General features: G+C 35.6%; 1 protein-coding gene across 1 annotated transcript; it reads right to left on the bottom strand.

Moving 5' to 3' along the window:
• Nucleotides 1-5,959: 5,959 nt before the first annotated feature.
• LOC132546973 (MICOS complex subunit Mic10-like) lies at nucleotides 5,960-10,488 on the bottom strand. The gene is made up of 4 exons (XM_060210705.1): nucleotides 10,401-10,488; nucleotides 8,940-8,996; nucleotides 8,510-8,616; nucleotides 5,960-6,926 (listed from the first exon to the last, which is right to left on the bottom strand). The coding sequence occupies exons 1-4, from the start codon at nucleotides 10,471-10,473 to the stop codon at nucleotides 6,909-6,911; spliced, it is 255 nt and encodes an 84-aa protein (XP_060066688.1). The 5' UTR covers nucleotides 10,474-10,488; the 3' UTR covers nucleotides 5,960-6,908.
• Nucleotides 10,489-17,368: the final 6,880 nt, after the last annotated feature.

The following is a 17,368-nucleotide window of genomic DNA, read 5'->3' on the forward strand; positions in this document are numbered from 1 at the left end:
CAAATACGACCACTAACACACCACCTACAAATACGACCACTTACACACCACCTACAAATACGACCACTAACACACCACCTACAAATACAACCACTTATAAACCACCTACAAATACGACCACTAACACAACGCCTACAAATTCGACCACTAACACACCACCTTCAAATACGACCACTAGCACACCTACAAATAAGACCACTTACACAACGCCTACAAATACGACCACTTACACAACGCCTACAAATACGACCACTAACACACCACCTACAAATACGACCACTAGCATACCACCTACATATACGGCCACTAACACACCACCTACAAATACGACCACTTACACAACGCCTACAAATACGACCACTAACACACCACCTTCAAATACGACCATTAACACACCACCTACATATACGGCCACTAACACACCACCTGCAAATACGGCCACTTACACACCACCTGCAAATACGACCACTAACACACCACCTACTTTTACGGCCACTAACACACCACCTACAAATACGGCCACAAACATACCGCCTACGAATACGGCCACTAACACACCACCTGCAAATACGGTCACAAACATACCACCTACTAATACGGTCACAAACACACCACCTACAAATACGGTCACTAACACACCAAATACGGCAACTTATACACCACTTCAGAATCCCCTCATTAACACACCATCTACAAATATAACCACCAGGACATATACGGGTACAACTTCGCAGTCTGCAACTCCATCCATCACTCTACAATCTTCAACGGTCGAAACAACAACCACGCAGTCATTGTGTCCTGTGAACGCAGAACGATACGACCACCATGGTCACGTGATTTGTTACTGGGCTCAGGCTGGATATATAGATAATCAGAAAATGGCTTATGATGTGTGCTCACATTGGGGAGGCCAGTTACCCATCATCCCAAACACCGACGCTAACCAGGTCGTGACAAGATTAATCACAGCCGGGTAAGTTATCAATGCCAAATCTTTATGATTAAATATCCGACGATTTGATTGTCGAGTCAAACGATGCTTTTGCATCAAATCTTTTGGATAAGCCAGTTTTTTTAATGTTGTTGATTGTACTGTGATTATAAACTGTTTAAAACGATTTCCTGTTGAAATGTCATAGCTACGTCCTCTGTAACATTGTTATTAACACTGTGGTAAAATCAAACATGAATACATTTTGATTGACATAATCATTTTAAGGATATGTTAATTGTTTTTGTAGAAAAACTGCCTTCCTTGACTACAAAGTAAACATTACTAGTGGGGAAATCACGAGGTCACTAGGAGATACCCAGAATTGGACCAATGGTTTAAACAGAACACAATATGGTCAGGAGTGCGTGATTATAAATCATACAGGATTCTGGGAAACTTCATACTGTGATACAATCCCCTCCCCTAACAGAGTCATCTGTTCGATGTGTGAGACAGGAGGTAAGATATGATGTTATGTTACAAACCTGTTCGATGTGTGAGACAGGAGGTAAGATATGATGTTATGTTACAAACCTGTTCGATGTGTAAGACAGGAGGTAAGATATGATGTTATGTTACAAACCTGTTCGATGTGTAAGACAGGAGGTAAGATATGATGTTATGTTACAAACCTGTTCGATGTGTGAGACAGGAGGTAAGATATGATGTTATGTTACAAACCTGTTCGATGTGTGAGACAGGAGGTAAGATATGATGTTATGTTACAAACCTGTTCGATGTGTGAGACAGTAGGATATAGTGTTATGTTACAAATCTGTTCGATGTGTGAGACAGTAAGATATGATGTTATGTTACAAACCTGTTCGATGTGTGAGACAGTAGGATATAGTGTTATGTTACAAATCTGTTCGATGTGTGAGTCAGGAGGTGAGATATGTTGTTATGTTACAAACCTGTTCGATGTGTGAGACAGGAGGTAAGATATGATGTTATGTTACAAACCTGTTCGATGTGTGAGACAGGAGGTAAGATATGATGTTATGTTACAAACCTGTTCGATGTGTGAGACAGGAGGTAAGATATGATGTTATGTTACAAACCTGTTCGATGTGTGAGACAGTAAGATATAGTGTTATGTTACAAATCTGTTCGATGTGTGAGACAGTAAGATATGATGTTATGTTACAAACCTGTTCGATGTGTGAGAGTTACAAACCTGTTCGATGTGTGAGACAGTAAGATATAGTGTTATGTTACAAATCTGTTCGATGTGTGAGACAGTAAGATATGATGTTATGTTACAAACCTGTTCGATGTGTACGACAGTAGGTAAGATATGATGTTATGTTACAAACCTGTTCGATGTGTGAGACAGTAAGATATAGTGTTATGTTACAAATCTGTTCGATGTGTGAGACAGATATACAAATCTGTTTGATGTTATGTTACAAACCTGTTCGATGTGTGAGACAGTAAGATATAGTGTTATGTTACAAATCTGTTCGATGTGTGAGACAGTAAGATATGATGTTATGTTACAAACCTGTTCGATGTGTGAGACAGGAGGTAAGATATGATGTTATGTTACAAACCTGTTCGATGTGTGAGACAGTAAGATATAGTGTTATGTTACAAATCTGTTCGATGTGTAAGACAGGAGGTAAGATATGATGTTTTGTTACAAACCTGTTCGATGTGTAAGACAGGAGGTAAGATATGATGTTATGTTACAAACCTGTTCGATGTGTGAGACAGGAGGTAAGATATGATGTTATGTTACAAACCTGTTCGATGTGTGAGACAGTAAGATATAATGTTATGTTACAAATCTGTTCGATGTGTGAGTCAGGAGGTGAGATATGATGTTATGTTACAAACCTGTTCGATGTGTGAGACAGTAAGATATGATGTTATGTTACAAACCTGTTCGATGTGTGAGACAGTAAGATATGATGTTATGTTACAAATCTGTTCGATGAGTGAGACAGTAGGATATAGTGTTATGTTACAAATCTGTTCGATGTGTGAGACAGGAGGTAAGATATGATGTTATGTTACAAATCTGTTCGATGTGTGAGACAGTAAGATATAGTGTTATGTTACAAACCTGTTCGATGTGTGAGACAGTAAGATATAATGTTATGTTATAAATCTGTTCGATGTGTGAGACAGGAGGTGAGATATGATGTTATGTTATAAATCTGTTCGATGTGTGAGACAGGAGGTAAGATATGATGTTATGTTATAAATCTGTTCGATGTGTGAGACAGGAGGTGAGATATGATGTTATGTTATAAACCTGTTCGATGTGTGAGACAGTAAGATATAATGTTATGTTACAAATCTGTTCGATGTGTGAGTCAGGAGGTGAGATATGATGTTATGTTACAAACCTGTTCGATGTGTGAGACAGTGATATATAATGTTATGTTACAAATCTGTTCGATGTGTGAGTCAGGAGGTGAGATATGTTGTTATGTTACAAACCTGTTCGATGTGTGAGACAGTGATATATAATGTTATGTCACAAATCTGTTCGATGTGTGAGACAGGAGGTTAGATATGATGTTATGTTACAAACCTGTTGGGTGTGTGAGACAGTAGGATATAGTGTTATGTTACAAATCTGTTCGATGTGTGAGACAGGAGGTAAGATATAATGTTATGTTATAAATCTGTTCGATGTGTGAGACAGGAGGTAAGATATAATGTTATGTTACAAATCTGTTCGATGTGTGAGACAGGAGGTAAGATATAATGTTATGTTATAAATCTGTTCGATGTGTGAGACAGGAGGTAGAACAAAATCAGCACAAGGATATGGAAACGAAATGAAAAGTTTGTTTATTCTCTATCCATGTCTTGATGTTATCTCAATGTTCATACTCCAAAATGAATTCTGTAAGATTAAGTTTATATCAAATTGTGTTCATGTACAATTGTGGTTACAAATTCCTGTAACCCTTTTGTTTTTCATTCTAGGTACACGTTGTTATGACAACAACCAATGTAAACAATGTTCCTGTCCCGAGTACTTTGTCAATGACGTAAACATCACTGTAGGTCTGCAGAAGGTGCTGGACGACTTAAAGAAGACGACATTAGTGAATAGAAGAACGCTGTCGTCTGCTCGCCGCAGGGTCACATGCGCTGAGGACTCTCGCCAGTCCTCGGCCGCTATGGGTTATGTGGGAGCAGTTCTACTAACATTAACTTTTGGCGGATTGGTCCTGATGGACGTACCATTATTGTTTCTGGAATTTAAGACCCACATCTTGGGTAAGTTCTGTTAATATCACAGCAGCTCGTGCTTCATCATGTACATCTTTGTCGTATCATGTGGTCTAAGTCTTTCGTATTGCTCTTCTGTATGTAAATAAAACTTTGTGATTCTTTCTGATGTTGTACTGTTTTTTGTATTAAATAAATCATACTAAGCTATTTTCTCATATAACTTGATATCGATACGACACACATACTCTGGTGCAGTTAACACGTGATGCATCACCTTATTTAACATACTTAAACAAAGGAAAACTTAATTGTCCTCGGCTTGTTGAAAAAAAAGGAAAACTTCATTGTCCTCGGCTTGTTGAAAAAAAAAGGAAAACTTTATTGTCCTCGGCTTGTTGAAAAAAAGAAAAACTTTATTGTCCTCGGCTTGTTGAAACAAAGAAAAAATTTTAATGTTCTCGACTTGTTGAAATCTAACAAATAGCCAATATTTTCGATCCAATATTCATGTTTTTTCAGAGGAATTAATTTATAGTTTAGTTTCAAAAAGCATAATGTAACGTAATCTGGGTGATCCTAAGAAGCTTCGGACAAAATAATATTTTATGTGTTCCGTGTAGAGCAGTGGTAGAATAGGCATGAAATGTTTGACGATTTGCCCTCTTGACGATTTGCCCTCTTAACGATTTGCCCTCTTGGCAATTTGACCTTTTCCTCTTGACGATTTGCCTCTTGACAATTTACCCTCTTGGCATTTTGCCCTCTTGGCGATTTGACGTCTTGACGATTTGCCCACTTGACGATTTACCCACTTGACAATTTACCCTCTTGACAATTTACCCACGTGACGATTTACCGTCTTGACGATTTTCCCCCTTGACGATTTACCCTCTTGACGATTTAACCTCTTGACAATTTATCCTCTTGGCAATTTGCCCTCTTGACGATTTGCCCTCTTGACAATTTACCCTCTTGGCATTTTGCCCTCTTGGCGATTTGCCCTCTTGACGATTTGCCCACTTGACGATTTACCCACTTGACGATTTACCCTCTTGACGATTTACCCTCTTGGCAATTTGCCGACAACAAGACTTTAATGACATTCCATATGTTATCGATACGAGATAATACTGGTGTCATTATATCAGGAATGTTAATTCTCGAGAATGGAGTCTATTACTGAACGAGTTATCATTCAATCTTGATCTTTCTCAGACATTGGTATCAACTATGATTTATCTTATCAGTTGGGTATAAAACATTGTTATTTTCATCAGATTATTTATTTAAAAGTTTGTAAACCAGGATTTAGAAATACTTTTAACCACGTGATCAAATGCTGATTCTGGAGAAACGGTGAATGCACCCTGTTACACGAAGAGACAGACTAAACACTCTAGATAATTTCCCTCAGACAGTTTCACCAAGTGGAGCCTCCCACTACCTGTCTCTATTTCCCTGCATTAAAAATTTGAGGATACATTGAGAATTTTTCTTGAAAGAGTGAAACCAATCCATTACTGCCAAAATCCAAGATGGCTGCCTGTCAGCCATTTTGTTCTTCAGATCAGTCTGAAAATGTGACAAAGCACAACTAGGGGCAAGGGAAGCTTACATATGAAATTTGAAAAAGACCCATCCTGTACTTCTTAAGAAAGAGTGAAAACAAGAATTGTTTAAGGACTTACTGACGGATGACAGATGCTAAGCGATTTGAGTGTCCACCATCTGATGATGATTGGGCTAATAAAAACATGCAAAAACAAACACTTCTATATGTCTTTATTGGCCACAATAAAATACAAGGCTAAATAATTTACATTTGTGTGCTTCCTTTGACTCTGTAACTTTCATTGCAAAAGATAATTGCTATCTTACTGTGACTGTTTTTTATTCCCCCCCCCCCCCTCTTTTCTAAATATCATAATGTTACAATTTTTGGAGCGGTTCTCATATCAACAATGTTTTCATTTCCCTACCAATATCTCAAATTCTAAATAAAACACAACATATCCTGTAGGAAAACAAAAGCTTGTAAGTAGAAATAAGCACAAACTACAAACTGGTGTCTGTATATAGTCAATGTAAATATGAGAACAGCACTATTTTCTACACATTTCAATTTCAAAAATTTCGATTTCATTCAAAAGTTTAATCTTTTGAAATTTTGTTGGTTGATTACAAGATGAAATTCAAATCCAGAAATGAGAAGATTCATATAAACTGGACTTTTCACACCTCAGAGAAACCAAACTTACGTATCATTAGTCACACAGACATTATGTCATAACACTTTACATTGTTAAGATCTACATTTAAACAGTGAAAACAGGATTAGTTGGTCATGATCTTAACACAAGTGCATTAGTACCTGCATCACTCAAAGTACTCGAAATATGTTTTGTATAATGATTATTTTATCATACAATGTGAATAATATAATCAATATATTGTACATTTTTTAACTTTTCCTCCCAATTTTGATAATGTCCAGTAATCATTTTCAAGCAGGCCTCTTTTCTTAGATAAATCAAGATTGTTTTCACACTCTCTTACCCAAGGGAAATAACTCCTGCTTAAAAATGTAACTAGGTCCACTGATGACAGTTCATTCACTTTGAAATTAATTCTGTCCTTTCTCCCTACAAACGCAGACCTCACAACTCTTCTTTTTATCACTCCATTAAATTGACGTCGCTTCTAAATCAAACTGTCACTATGACTTTTCGGGGTCCTGCAAACAGAGAAAATCACTATTATAAAACATCCTTAAACTGTCTCATTCAAAACTTTTATCAGTTATACTTAAAAAATTGTCATGGGGAATTTCAACATGATCTGATGTGTATTCTTTCCTAAATTTAGGTTTTTTGCTTAAATAATTTGAACTGTTTTGTGATTTTTTTTCAACTTCAACTCCAGCAACCAATACCTTTATCGATATAACAAGAGGTCTAGTGGCTCTGACGGTCACCTGAGATAAGCTGAGATATTGAATACAGTAAACCTCTGGTCAGTTCAAATAGGCCCATAGTTCAAACACAAGATTTTTTAATAAAAACAATCGTTTTCTGTCCAGTGATAGTTTGAACCCTCTCCAGTTTGCTTCACTTCCATTTTGAATTGTTCAAACATATCGCTCACATTGATGTTAAACACTGTGAGTAGCAGCTGTACAGGACTATCATAAGCAATTGACAGCATCAGATGATACACATACATGTCACTTAAGATTAAAATGAAACCTGTGATTTCCAAACAGTCGATTAACATGAATCACAGTACAATAAGAGTTTCAAAAGGTAACAATTTTTTAATTGCCCTTCCCTTCCCCTCAGAAACCAGTAGTTTCCTACCTTGAAAGGACACTTTTAAGACACTTTGTCATGAGTTTGGTTAAAGTCGACCCTGACCGTTCAAAGTCTAATTTATTTCAACAAACATAATTTTGTATGAATGGAACAGATTCAGCAATATTTAATCAATTTGTTCAAACTGACCAAAGGTTTACAATATAAAGGTTAAAGGATAAGTAGCTGATAGTTAGTCAGTGTCAATACATACATACCATCAAAACTGTCATCCTATACTAATAATTCTTACAAAGTTATTTCCAGTTTGTGGTTAAGCACCATAACACACTTCCATATTTTAAAGAGCATATGATTCTACAGAATCTAGGTGTTGAGAAGAAGATTTTGGAAGTCTGAATCAATTTGACCCCTTTTGGACCAACCCATCAGCCCCTGGGGGTCAACCAGGATCAATATGTGCATGCCATCAGGCTGTCATCCTTCACTTATTATTCTAACTTAGTTTGAAATGTTTCCAATGAAATTAAACTAATTATGTTCAAAAATCTAGTTTTCCTATACAAACGACAGTAAACTTTACCCCTTCGCCACAGGAAAATGTGAGATCCTAGGGCCATGAAATTCACAATTTTGGTAAAGCACCTTAAGATGGTTCCATCCAGGAAGAGCATTTGATTCTACCATACCTGGGTCTTGAGCACAAGATTTTTTAAATTTTAGTAAATTTGACCCTTTTCTCAGGCCCCTGTTGAGTGGGGACTGTATATTTCATTATGTTGGTTCATCTTAGGCCAGGGAAGGTTTCTGTAAAATTTCAATGAAATCATTTCAGGAGTCCTTGAGCAGAAGTCAAAAATGTTAAATTGTTTATAGACGTACGATGCCGGACAAAGGTGATTGCAACAGGTCACCACGAGAATTTTTCTCAGGTGACTTAAGAATGCGAAAACCACTGAACATTGTACAGCACCTGCAAAGTAAAACAATTCCAAAGTCGTCTCACCTGTTTCAGCTTCATGAGGTTTGTATATTTAAATTCATTGTTACAGTTGGCCATGCCCATCCCTAATCCTACACCAGTGAAGAACAACAATGACCACCTGGTCCCACCTGTTTAAGAAAAAAAAAAGAAGAAAAAATGTAAAAAGTAATCATTTAATGTTTTGGTTTTTTTTTTTTATGCAAGAAATGATAGAATTTGGAAACAGCATGAAGAAAACACTGATATATTACGAAAAATAAAAATCAATTATCTTATAATATTGTAATTAGAAAGGACAGATCTCTGCCTGAAGGAGTACAAGGAGAAAAACACTGTGTCTCAAAAGAGTAAAATATTTGTTTATCATTGACAACATCAGATCTGTAAAATTATGAAATAAAAAAGGAAATGTACAAGTGATTTACTGGCACATACATATAGCCCTTCTTACCTTTAGTTCTTCCAAATTTTGTTAGTGATAATATTCCTCCAATTGTTGCCCCAGATACTGAAGGACAAAAACCACAAAGTAACATAATTTTCATCTACATCTCTGTAAAATGTAAATGTCACATTTGTATAAAATATAGGTAACTTGTATAGAACTAACACAACATCAGAGTAAAATAGACAAGTTGTCTCCATTCATAGCAAAAAGGCTTACATGCAAAACAGGAGAAAAACACTTCAGTGTCAACACTTCTAATCATCCAAAAACTGCAGCAGTGTCTGTCTTCAACCAATCACATTGTAAAATGACTGTATAACTCAGATCAGGTACAGTTGTACATACATTCTCCTTTAAACCATCTGAGTTACATATATATGGTCGCTATACCTAAAGTGACGTTGCCAAGTATTTAATTCTACTACACAGACATAAACATATAAGTAGTCCTTGTATACTATGATTTACACTCAAATCGGGACCTAAAAGTGTATAATGTTTCTGTTATTTATTATTGTGGAAGTGATTATGATTTTCAGGACTGTGATGATTGAGTTTGTCACTAGCACTCCCTCTGGAACTCACTGGATGTATATCTCTCTCTAACCAGTCTCATCAAACTTGTAGAAATAGTGTTGTGGAGTAACCACAAAAAATACCACAAAGAATACTGTATTCTGCTGCTTTTGTTACATGTATGGAAAAACCAAGGAAAATACACATTTCTGTCAAGTGCTCCGGCAAGGAATCGAACTAAGGTCTCTGGCGTGATAACTGACCAGCTCTATCAACTGAGCCAAAGAAGCATGTACTGCCAACTGAAAGACAGATCTAGACTGTGCGTATACACTAACCCGCTTCTACGTAGGTGTAAATATAGACAGAAAATTTCTAAACCGAGAGTCAATAAAAATGTAAATACCAATAACACCATAGTAAATATGAATACTAACATGTCATGAAATTATCATTTTCGAGACAGAAATTTTCGGTCTGGTGTGAATGGACTACAGATATAAATACTACCATCGCCCTTAATATAACAGAGAACGTGGACAATTTCCAACACGAACTCCAATAACTGTCAAGGTAATACGGACGTCATTTTCATCAACGAGGGGCCATTCACAGACACTGAGAATGGCAACATTGCCGCTGGGACATTCACAAACATTCTCTTAGGATTCAGAGTTGTTGTCATATGTAACGGCCTCCCAGATGCAGTTATAATGGTAGCAACAATTACGTTAAAAACATTGAAATTTGCTAGGACAAATTGGGAATCAAATTGCTTTATGCTATCATCATAATTTGGACATGAAGACCGTGTCTATAACCTAGAATCCGTCAAAACAGGTGACCCTGCACGGAACCATGTCAAAATGTTTGTCAGAAAAGTATACATTCCATGAAAAATCAACGTTGTAATGATAGTTAAAAGTAAACGAAAGTCAGGATTCTTACTTGTCTTCAGTGCAACATCCACAATACATTTGTCCCATTTTTCAACAAGGATGTCTTCCGATCTTTTCACCATGTTGAATGTTGAAAGGTTATATTGGGCGCGTTCGTTTGGCAATATCAGACGTTACGGTGAGTTCGATATAAAACTAAACTTTCAAGATTTTTCATAATGTTCAATACATGTAATATGAAAAAGACATCCAGTTAGTGTTTCAAAATCGGATTTAGATATATTTTAGTCCGAGTGCGAACTAGATGCTGGCAATAAAATTTCACTAGTAGTTCGATTGCGAAAAAGTCAGATAAATGTTGTAAGAAAAAAATAGCCGTAGATTAAGAAATATTATCAATACAAGTTACATATCCAAGTCCAAGAAAGCATGTTTTCATTGCTTCATTTCTCCATTTTCAGAGCGAGCCTAGATTTATAAAAACATGCGATCATATAGTAACTGAAATATGTCTCAGTTCGCGTGTTCTAGAGAGGAGATGATTTTCCTGAAGGGTAGATGTTTTGACACTTACAAAAACCACCAAACTTCAGCATGGTTGTATGTATAATCAGAGACATATATACGTCTGTGGTATAATAAACCATTGAAAATTTCAGCACTATCAAAACAAGTAGAGTTTACACTGACAAACTTATTTTCGAAATTTACCGGCATATACGAGTAATCCTTTTTGTGTTGTTGTATAAACGTAATTGAAATCAAATAAAAGAATTCAGAATGCTGTTGTAGACGTTCACTAATATCTATATCACTCATTCGGCTAATTAGGGTGTGTGTGTGTGTGTGTGTGTGTAGGGGCGGGGGTCCTATAAAAAGAAATAAACTTGCTGAACTGGTTTCGCAAAGAACATGTCTATATTGTTATATTTTGCATGTCATTACTATCTAGACTAACTTATTTTAATGTAAACATATTTTATCATCAGCAGCAGATAAATGGATAAGAGACAACTTCTAGAAACTTATGAACTCTTCTCCATACATAAAATTACAAATAATTAATATACTGCACGTGACACATATTTATACTATAATATGTCAATATGAAAGTTGAAGACGTACACTTGTATGTGTAAAAGATCTTGTCAAAAAATGAGAAGATATGATAGAAAGAATAGAAGAGAAAAATATATCAAATAGGCTTTATACCAATTCAGTGCCGACTACAAACATTTCAGAATCAGGTAGCATTAAAACGCTTTGTTTTATAAACGTTTGAACAGATCTAACAATATTACAATTAGTTTCATACGAGTAAAATTCACTGTCGCCGCATGAAATAGTTTCTATATGAACATCTACGTCTAAAGCATACAAAGTATCAAACAATACAGTTCTGTAATTAGAAAGTAATGAACATGTAAGGAAATAATGACTTACGTCTTCAATACCCTCACCACAGGGACAATTCGGGGGTTGACAAATACCTACCCTATATAAATCTGAACTGAAGCCACTACAGTAATGTCTAATGCGGTCATGTATAACAGTGAGGTATCGACTATTACAGTGTCAATAATCATGAACTGAAGAGTGTATGCGGGATAGTTTGGTTCTAAATGTTTTAGTGATACAGCCGATTTAGTAGAATTGTCTAAATTATTTCACAAATTTATAGACGACGGAACAAAAGACTTGTTCATAATATCCAGACGACTTCGAGGGACTTGATAGTTTTGTTATGTATTTTGTAGAATGTGGTAAGTTTTATTCCTCTCTTCTATGTTTGAGTGGATTCCAACCTGTTTAAGTATATAAAGAGTCACGAGAAGCAATGAATGTGAGGCCAGTGACAATTCTAGCTGCTTCTAACTGAACATTTTCTAGGGAGTCGGACAAGTGTTCCGAACATCCATCCAAAACACACAAGGCATATTCAAACACAGGTCGTATAAATGATACATATATAGTATTGAGATTAAGAAGATTTGGTCAAATGGTTTATGTGACCTCCCCATTTGCAATTATTATTAAGACTTACTTCTAAATGACGATGTGAGTCGTTGAATCCAATCGGCTGACCTTTGCATACCAAATTTGGCTTGACTGTGATGTGTTTAGATGAGAAGACAACTGTTCCAATCTTTGCAGGATTGAACTGCATAACCCATTGGCAAGACCAAGTTTGAAGACGGTGCGAATTCTCATTAATTGTTTGCTCGATTTCATTTAAATTGGCAGACGATTTTTGAAGAGAGGAATCGTCGTCAAAAAGTCTGACAGAGATTTGCATGGGATCAGCTAAGTTATTGATATAAAACAGGAACAGCAGGGTCCCAAGTACAGAACCCCGGGAAAACCATGCCCTGCTGTGATATAATTAAAAGAAGAAACGTTATTTCCACACAAAACAGATTGTTGTCCGTTTCTTAAATATTTTTCCAACCAGGATAGTAGCCTTCCTTCAGTTACATACTGACGAACTTTCAACAAAAGACCTTTATGCCAGACTTTGTCAAAAGCTTTTTACAAGTCACAATAAAAAACAAGAACAAGACTATTCATTATTAAGAACAGCAGAGACAATATTATGATACAGTTCTATTAACTGGTAGACTGTGGAGTGACCTGGAAGGAATTCAAATTGATACTTATAAAAAAATATTATTATGTCTAGCAAAGTTAACAATATGCTTAAACACGCATCTTTCCATAACTTAGACAGACAACTTGATAAAGAAATTGGTCTACAGTAAGGAATATGAGCATCTCCCTTTTGTAAAAATGGTAAAACATGAGTTTTTTTCCATTTCGATGGGAAAACAGCATCTCTGATAGATCAGTTAAACAACGTAGTAAGAGGCTTACAAATTGTCCTGGCTGTTGCTTTCAGCATACAATGGTCAATCTTGTCTGGACAGTCTTTCCTGTGTCAAGAATGGATAAAATACCAAAACCTTTTTTTCGTGTATGACAAAGCTAGAAAGAGAGTTTGTTCATTTTCTGAGAGTTTGGTAACATGACATAAGAATTGTTAGTAGATGAAAAAGACGCGGTCACTTTATGGCACTTTTGGAAAGCCATCAATAATGTATTCTAAAGGAGGAACAGAACTAGCAGGAGGCGAGAAAAAAATTCGGTTAAGAATTTGCCAGAAAGCACAAGAATTTCATGTTTCGATGTATAAACATGTGATTCGAATTAATAAAGAAATCAGTCTTAGCTTTCTCTTTTTATATTATTTACCCTATCTCTGAAACTCTTGTATGCTGACCAATGTTCAGGGCGCTTGGACGGTAGGAGTTCACTTTTTGTTTAAGTCTGTCACGTATACGACAGTGTCTACGTAAAACCATATCAAACCAAGGTTTGTCAGAGGGACGAATGGTCACTGTGGAGTTTGGATTATAAGTACTAGCTACTTCACTACTTTGTAGTAAAATTTACAACTGCACGATCAATAGAAGGTGCATTACAAATGAGTTCTTCCCAATCTATTGTCGCTAGTAAATCGTTAAAACCTGAATAATCTGCCCTGTTATAGGTCCAGACATGACTTACATATGATGTTTCGCAATTATACGAGAAGGATAAATTCAAAGCAGTTGGTCACTGATTAAGTCATCTAATCTTTCAATACCTCCTCACCAAACAATTACTTTCGGAATTGTTTTCCTTCTGGCTTCCATTTATCCTTAACTGATTGCTTCCCTCTACTGTATCTTATTCTAAATTTGAATTGATGCCATTTTTCATTCCTTTGTCAAAGAAAATCCTTGAGTCCCGGTTGCCTTGGTATCTCTTTGCTGTACCTTGAAACGGAAGTGCATTAATCCCAGATTTCCAGGTCGGTTCTACGTTTGATGTAATCGATTGTTGGTTGTTATACGTCTCCGTTCAAGCATAAAATCTACAACGTTATTAAGGGCGTTCGCACTGTGACAGGCTTGCATGCATGTCCATACACAAGATACAACTCAAGTATGTTTTATCAGAAAAAGATCTGTTTGATTGGTTCGATTGTGTTTCTGTGTTTTGTGGCGATAGAAATAAGTTTTACTGGATATTATAAAACACTATATGTAAACGATAGAGTGTCATATCCAGAGATGTTGCCTCACCAGGATTTTGATGTAACAGGTATACATTCTATAAAACTAGAAAACCAGTTTGTCAAATCTGATGCAAAGTTTGATTTTGAACGACTGCAGAAAAAGTTCAAAAATAAGACGTGCAAGTTAAGAACCCTGAGTGTTATGGCGGCAAAATCGAGTTCTCGTACAGCTCTTCTGAGTTTTCCTGCGTCAGGAAATACCTGGACGAGACATCTCATCCAACAGATCACAGGTACATAGATCTTCAGCTTAAAAATACCGAACTTAGTTCATCAGCTTACAGGTAGAGTGCTTAGTTCATCAGCTCACAGGTATAGTACTTAGTTCATCAGCTCACAGGTAGAGTACTTAGTTCATCAGCTCACAGGTATAGTACTTAGTTCATCAGCTTACAGGTATAGTACTTAGTTCATCAGCTCACAGGTATAGTACTTGGTTCATCAGCTTACAGGTAGTGTACTTAGTTCATCAGCTCACAGGTATAGTACTTACTTCATCACCTCACAGGTAGAGTACTTAATTCATCAGCTCACAGGTATAGTACTTAGTTCATCAGCTCACAGGTATAGTACTTAGTTCATCAGCTCACAGGTATAGTACTTAGTTCATCAGCTTACAGGTAGAGTACTTAGTTCATCAGCTTACAGTTATAGTACTTAGTTCATCAGCTTACAGGTAGAGTACTTAGTTCATCAGCTCACAGGTATAGTACTTAGTTCATCAGCTCACAGGTAGAGTACTTAGTTCATCAGCTCACAGGTATAGTACTTGGTTCATCAGCTCACAGGTATAGTACTTGGTTCATCAGCTTACAGGTAGAGTACTTAGTTTATCAGCTCACAGGTAGAGTACTTAGTTTATCAGCTCACAGGTATAGTACATAGTTCATCAGCTTCACAGGTAGAGTACTTAGTTCATCAGCTCACAGGTATAGTACATAGTTCATCAGCTCACAGGTAGAGTACTTAAGTTAATCTCATATTAGTTTTACTATAAAAATGGTAAACAATGTAAACAAATAATTAAGCAATCTCATAAGCAGGTTTATCTCTAAATGTCTTTTTCTACATTTTGCATTTGTAGTATGTTGAAAAAATAAAAGGAAAGATTGTCAGCATCGACAGCACATGTTTTAAAATATCTGTAACAAACTATCGTTAATTTGTCTTTTATACAACACAACATTGTTTCTGTCACCAAGTATGTGGTTATATCTGTAACAAAGATATCGTTTATTTGTTTTTATACAACACAACATTGTTTCTGTCACCAAGTATGTTGTAATATCTGTAACAAACTATCGTTAATTTGTCTTTTATACAACATAACATTGTTTCTGTCACCAAGTATGTGGTAATATCTGTAACAAACTATCGTTAATTTGTCTTTTATACAACACAACATTGTTTCTGTCACCAAGTATGTTGTAATATCTGTAACAAACTATCGTTAATTTGTCTTTTATACAACACAACATTGTTTCTGTCTCCAAGTATGTTGTAATATCTGTAACAAACTATCGTTAATTTGTCTTTTATACAACACAACATTGTTTCTATCATCAAGTGTATGGTAATATCTGTAACAAACTATCGTTAATTTGTCTTTTATACAGCACAACATTGTTTCTATCATCAAGTGTATGGTAATATCTGTTACAAAATTATCGTTTATTTGTTTTTATACAGCACAACATTGTTTCTGTCTCCAAGTATGTTGTAATATCTGTAACAAACTATCGTTAATTTGTCTTTTATACAACATAACATTGTTTCTGTCACCAAGTATGTTGTAAAGTCTGTTACAAAACTATCGTCTATCATCAAGTGTATGGTAATATCTGTTACAAAATGTATGTTTTTATACAACATAACATTGTTTCTGTCACCAAGTATGTTGTAAAGTCTGTTACAAAACTATCGTTTATGTTGTAAAGTCTGTAACAAAACTAACGTTTATGTTGTAAAGTCTGTTACAAAACTATCGTTTATGTTGTAAAGTCTGTTACAAAACTATCGTTTATTGTGAGACTTTTATACAATTTTCCATGTGTCCTTACCTGTGCAGATATTTTAACAAACAATCATAAATTTATTGTTCCGCTTTATTCTACAGTCTCTGAACGTCAGACAATTGTTTGATGTACAAGTAAGAATTCGCCAACTTCCATTTAATCATGTATTTAACATCTCTAACGAAAACGTGCTTTCAGTATCTCCGTTAATATTCACCATTTATAACAGACATGTGGTTCAATATCCAGAAATTCTGATGTCTCTATAAAAAGGTATCGTAATATCTACTGTTTTTTTCTTCTTTACGGTTGCGAAAGATTGGAATTTTTCTTCAGACCATATAAATAATAAAAAAATTAAGTTAAGAAAAAAGGTTAAAACTGAGTAATAAGTAATATCCTTATTGTTGTAAATAGCATACCTAAAAGTCCATTGGTGACTTTGGAAACAATGAAATACCCCAAACATAATGAAACTTTACAAAACATAGGATTTCAAAATGGTAAAGTATTATCCACGAAAATCGTATAGATACATTTAATACACAAATAAAATTTATTTTCCCAGTGCAATATTGCCAACAACAAGCTTGTTGCATGACTCGGGTCATTAACATGTCACTATATTACAGTTAGTGTACTGTAGCTTTTAGATTTCTACTCTCCAACTTTAGGTACCTCCTTTTTTTGTCTTCAGTTATCATATCAATTTATGCCCATAATTTATCCTTTTTTACTAGTTTACGTAAATGTGTTTGTGATTTCAGAGTGGACGATGCACGTGGACGAAAAACTTCTATTGTGGAGAGATAGTTACATATTCTGGTTAAAGTACTTCAAACGGGATTCTATGATTCTTGTGTATGAGAGTCTGAAGGAAGACCT

This window comes from Ylistrum balloti, unplaced genomic scaffold (genome assembly GCF_031769215.1).
Source record: "Ylistrum balloti isolate Yb309-2 unplaced genomic scaffold, AGI_CSIRO_Ybal_v1 Utg369926, whole genome shotgun sequence".
Taxonomy (NCBI): Eukaryota; Metazoa; Mollusca; class Bivalvia; order Pectinida; family Pectinidae; genus Ylistrum; species Ylistrum balloti.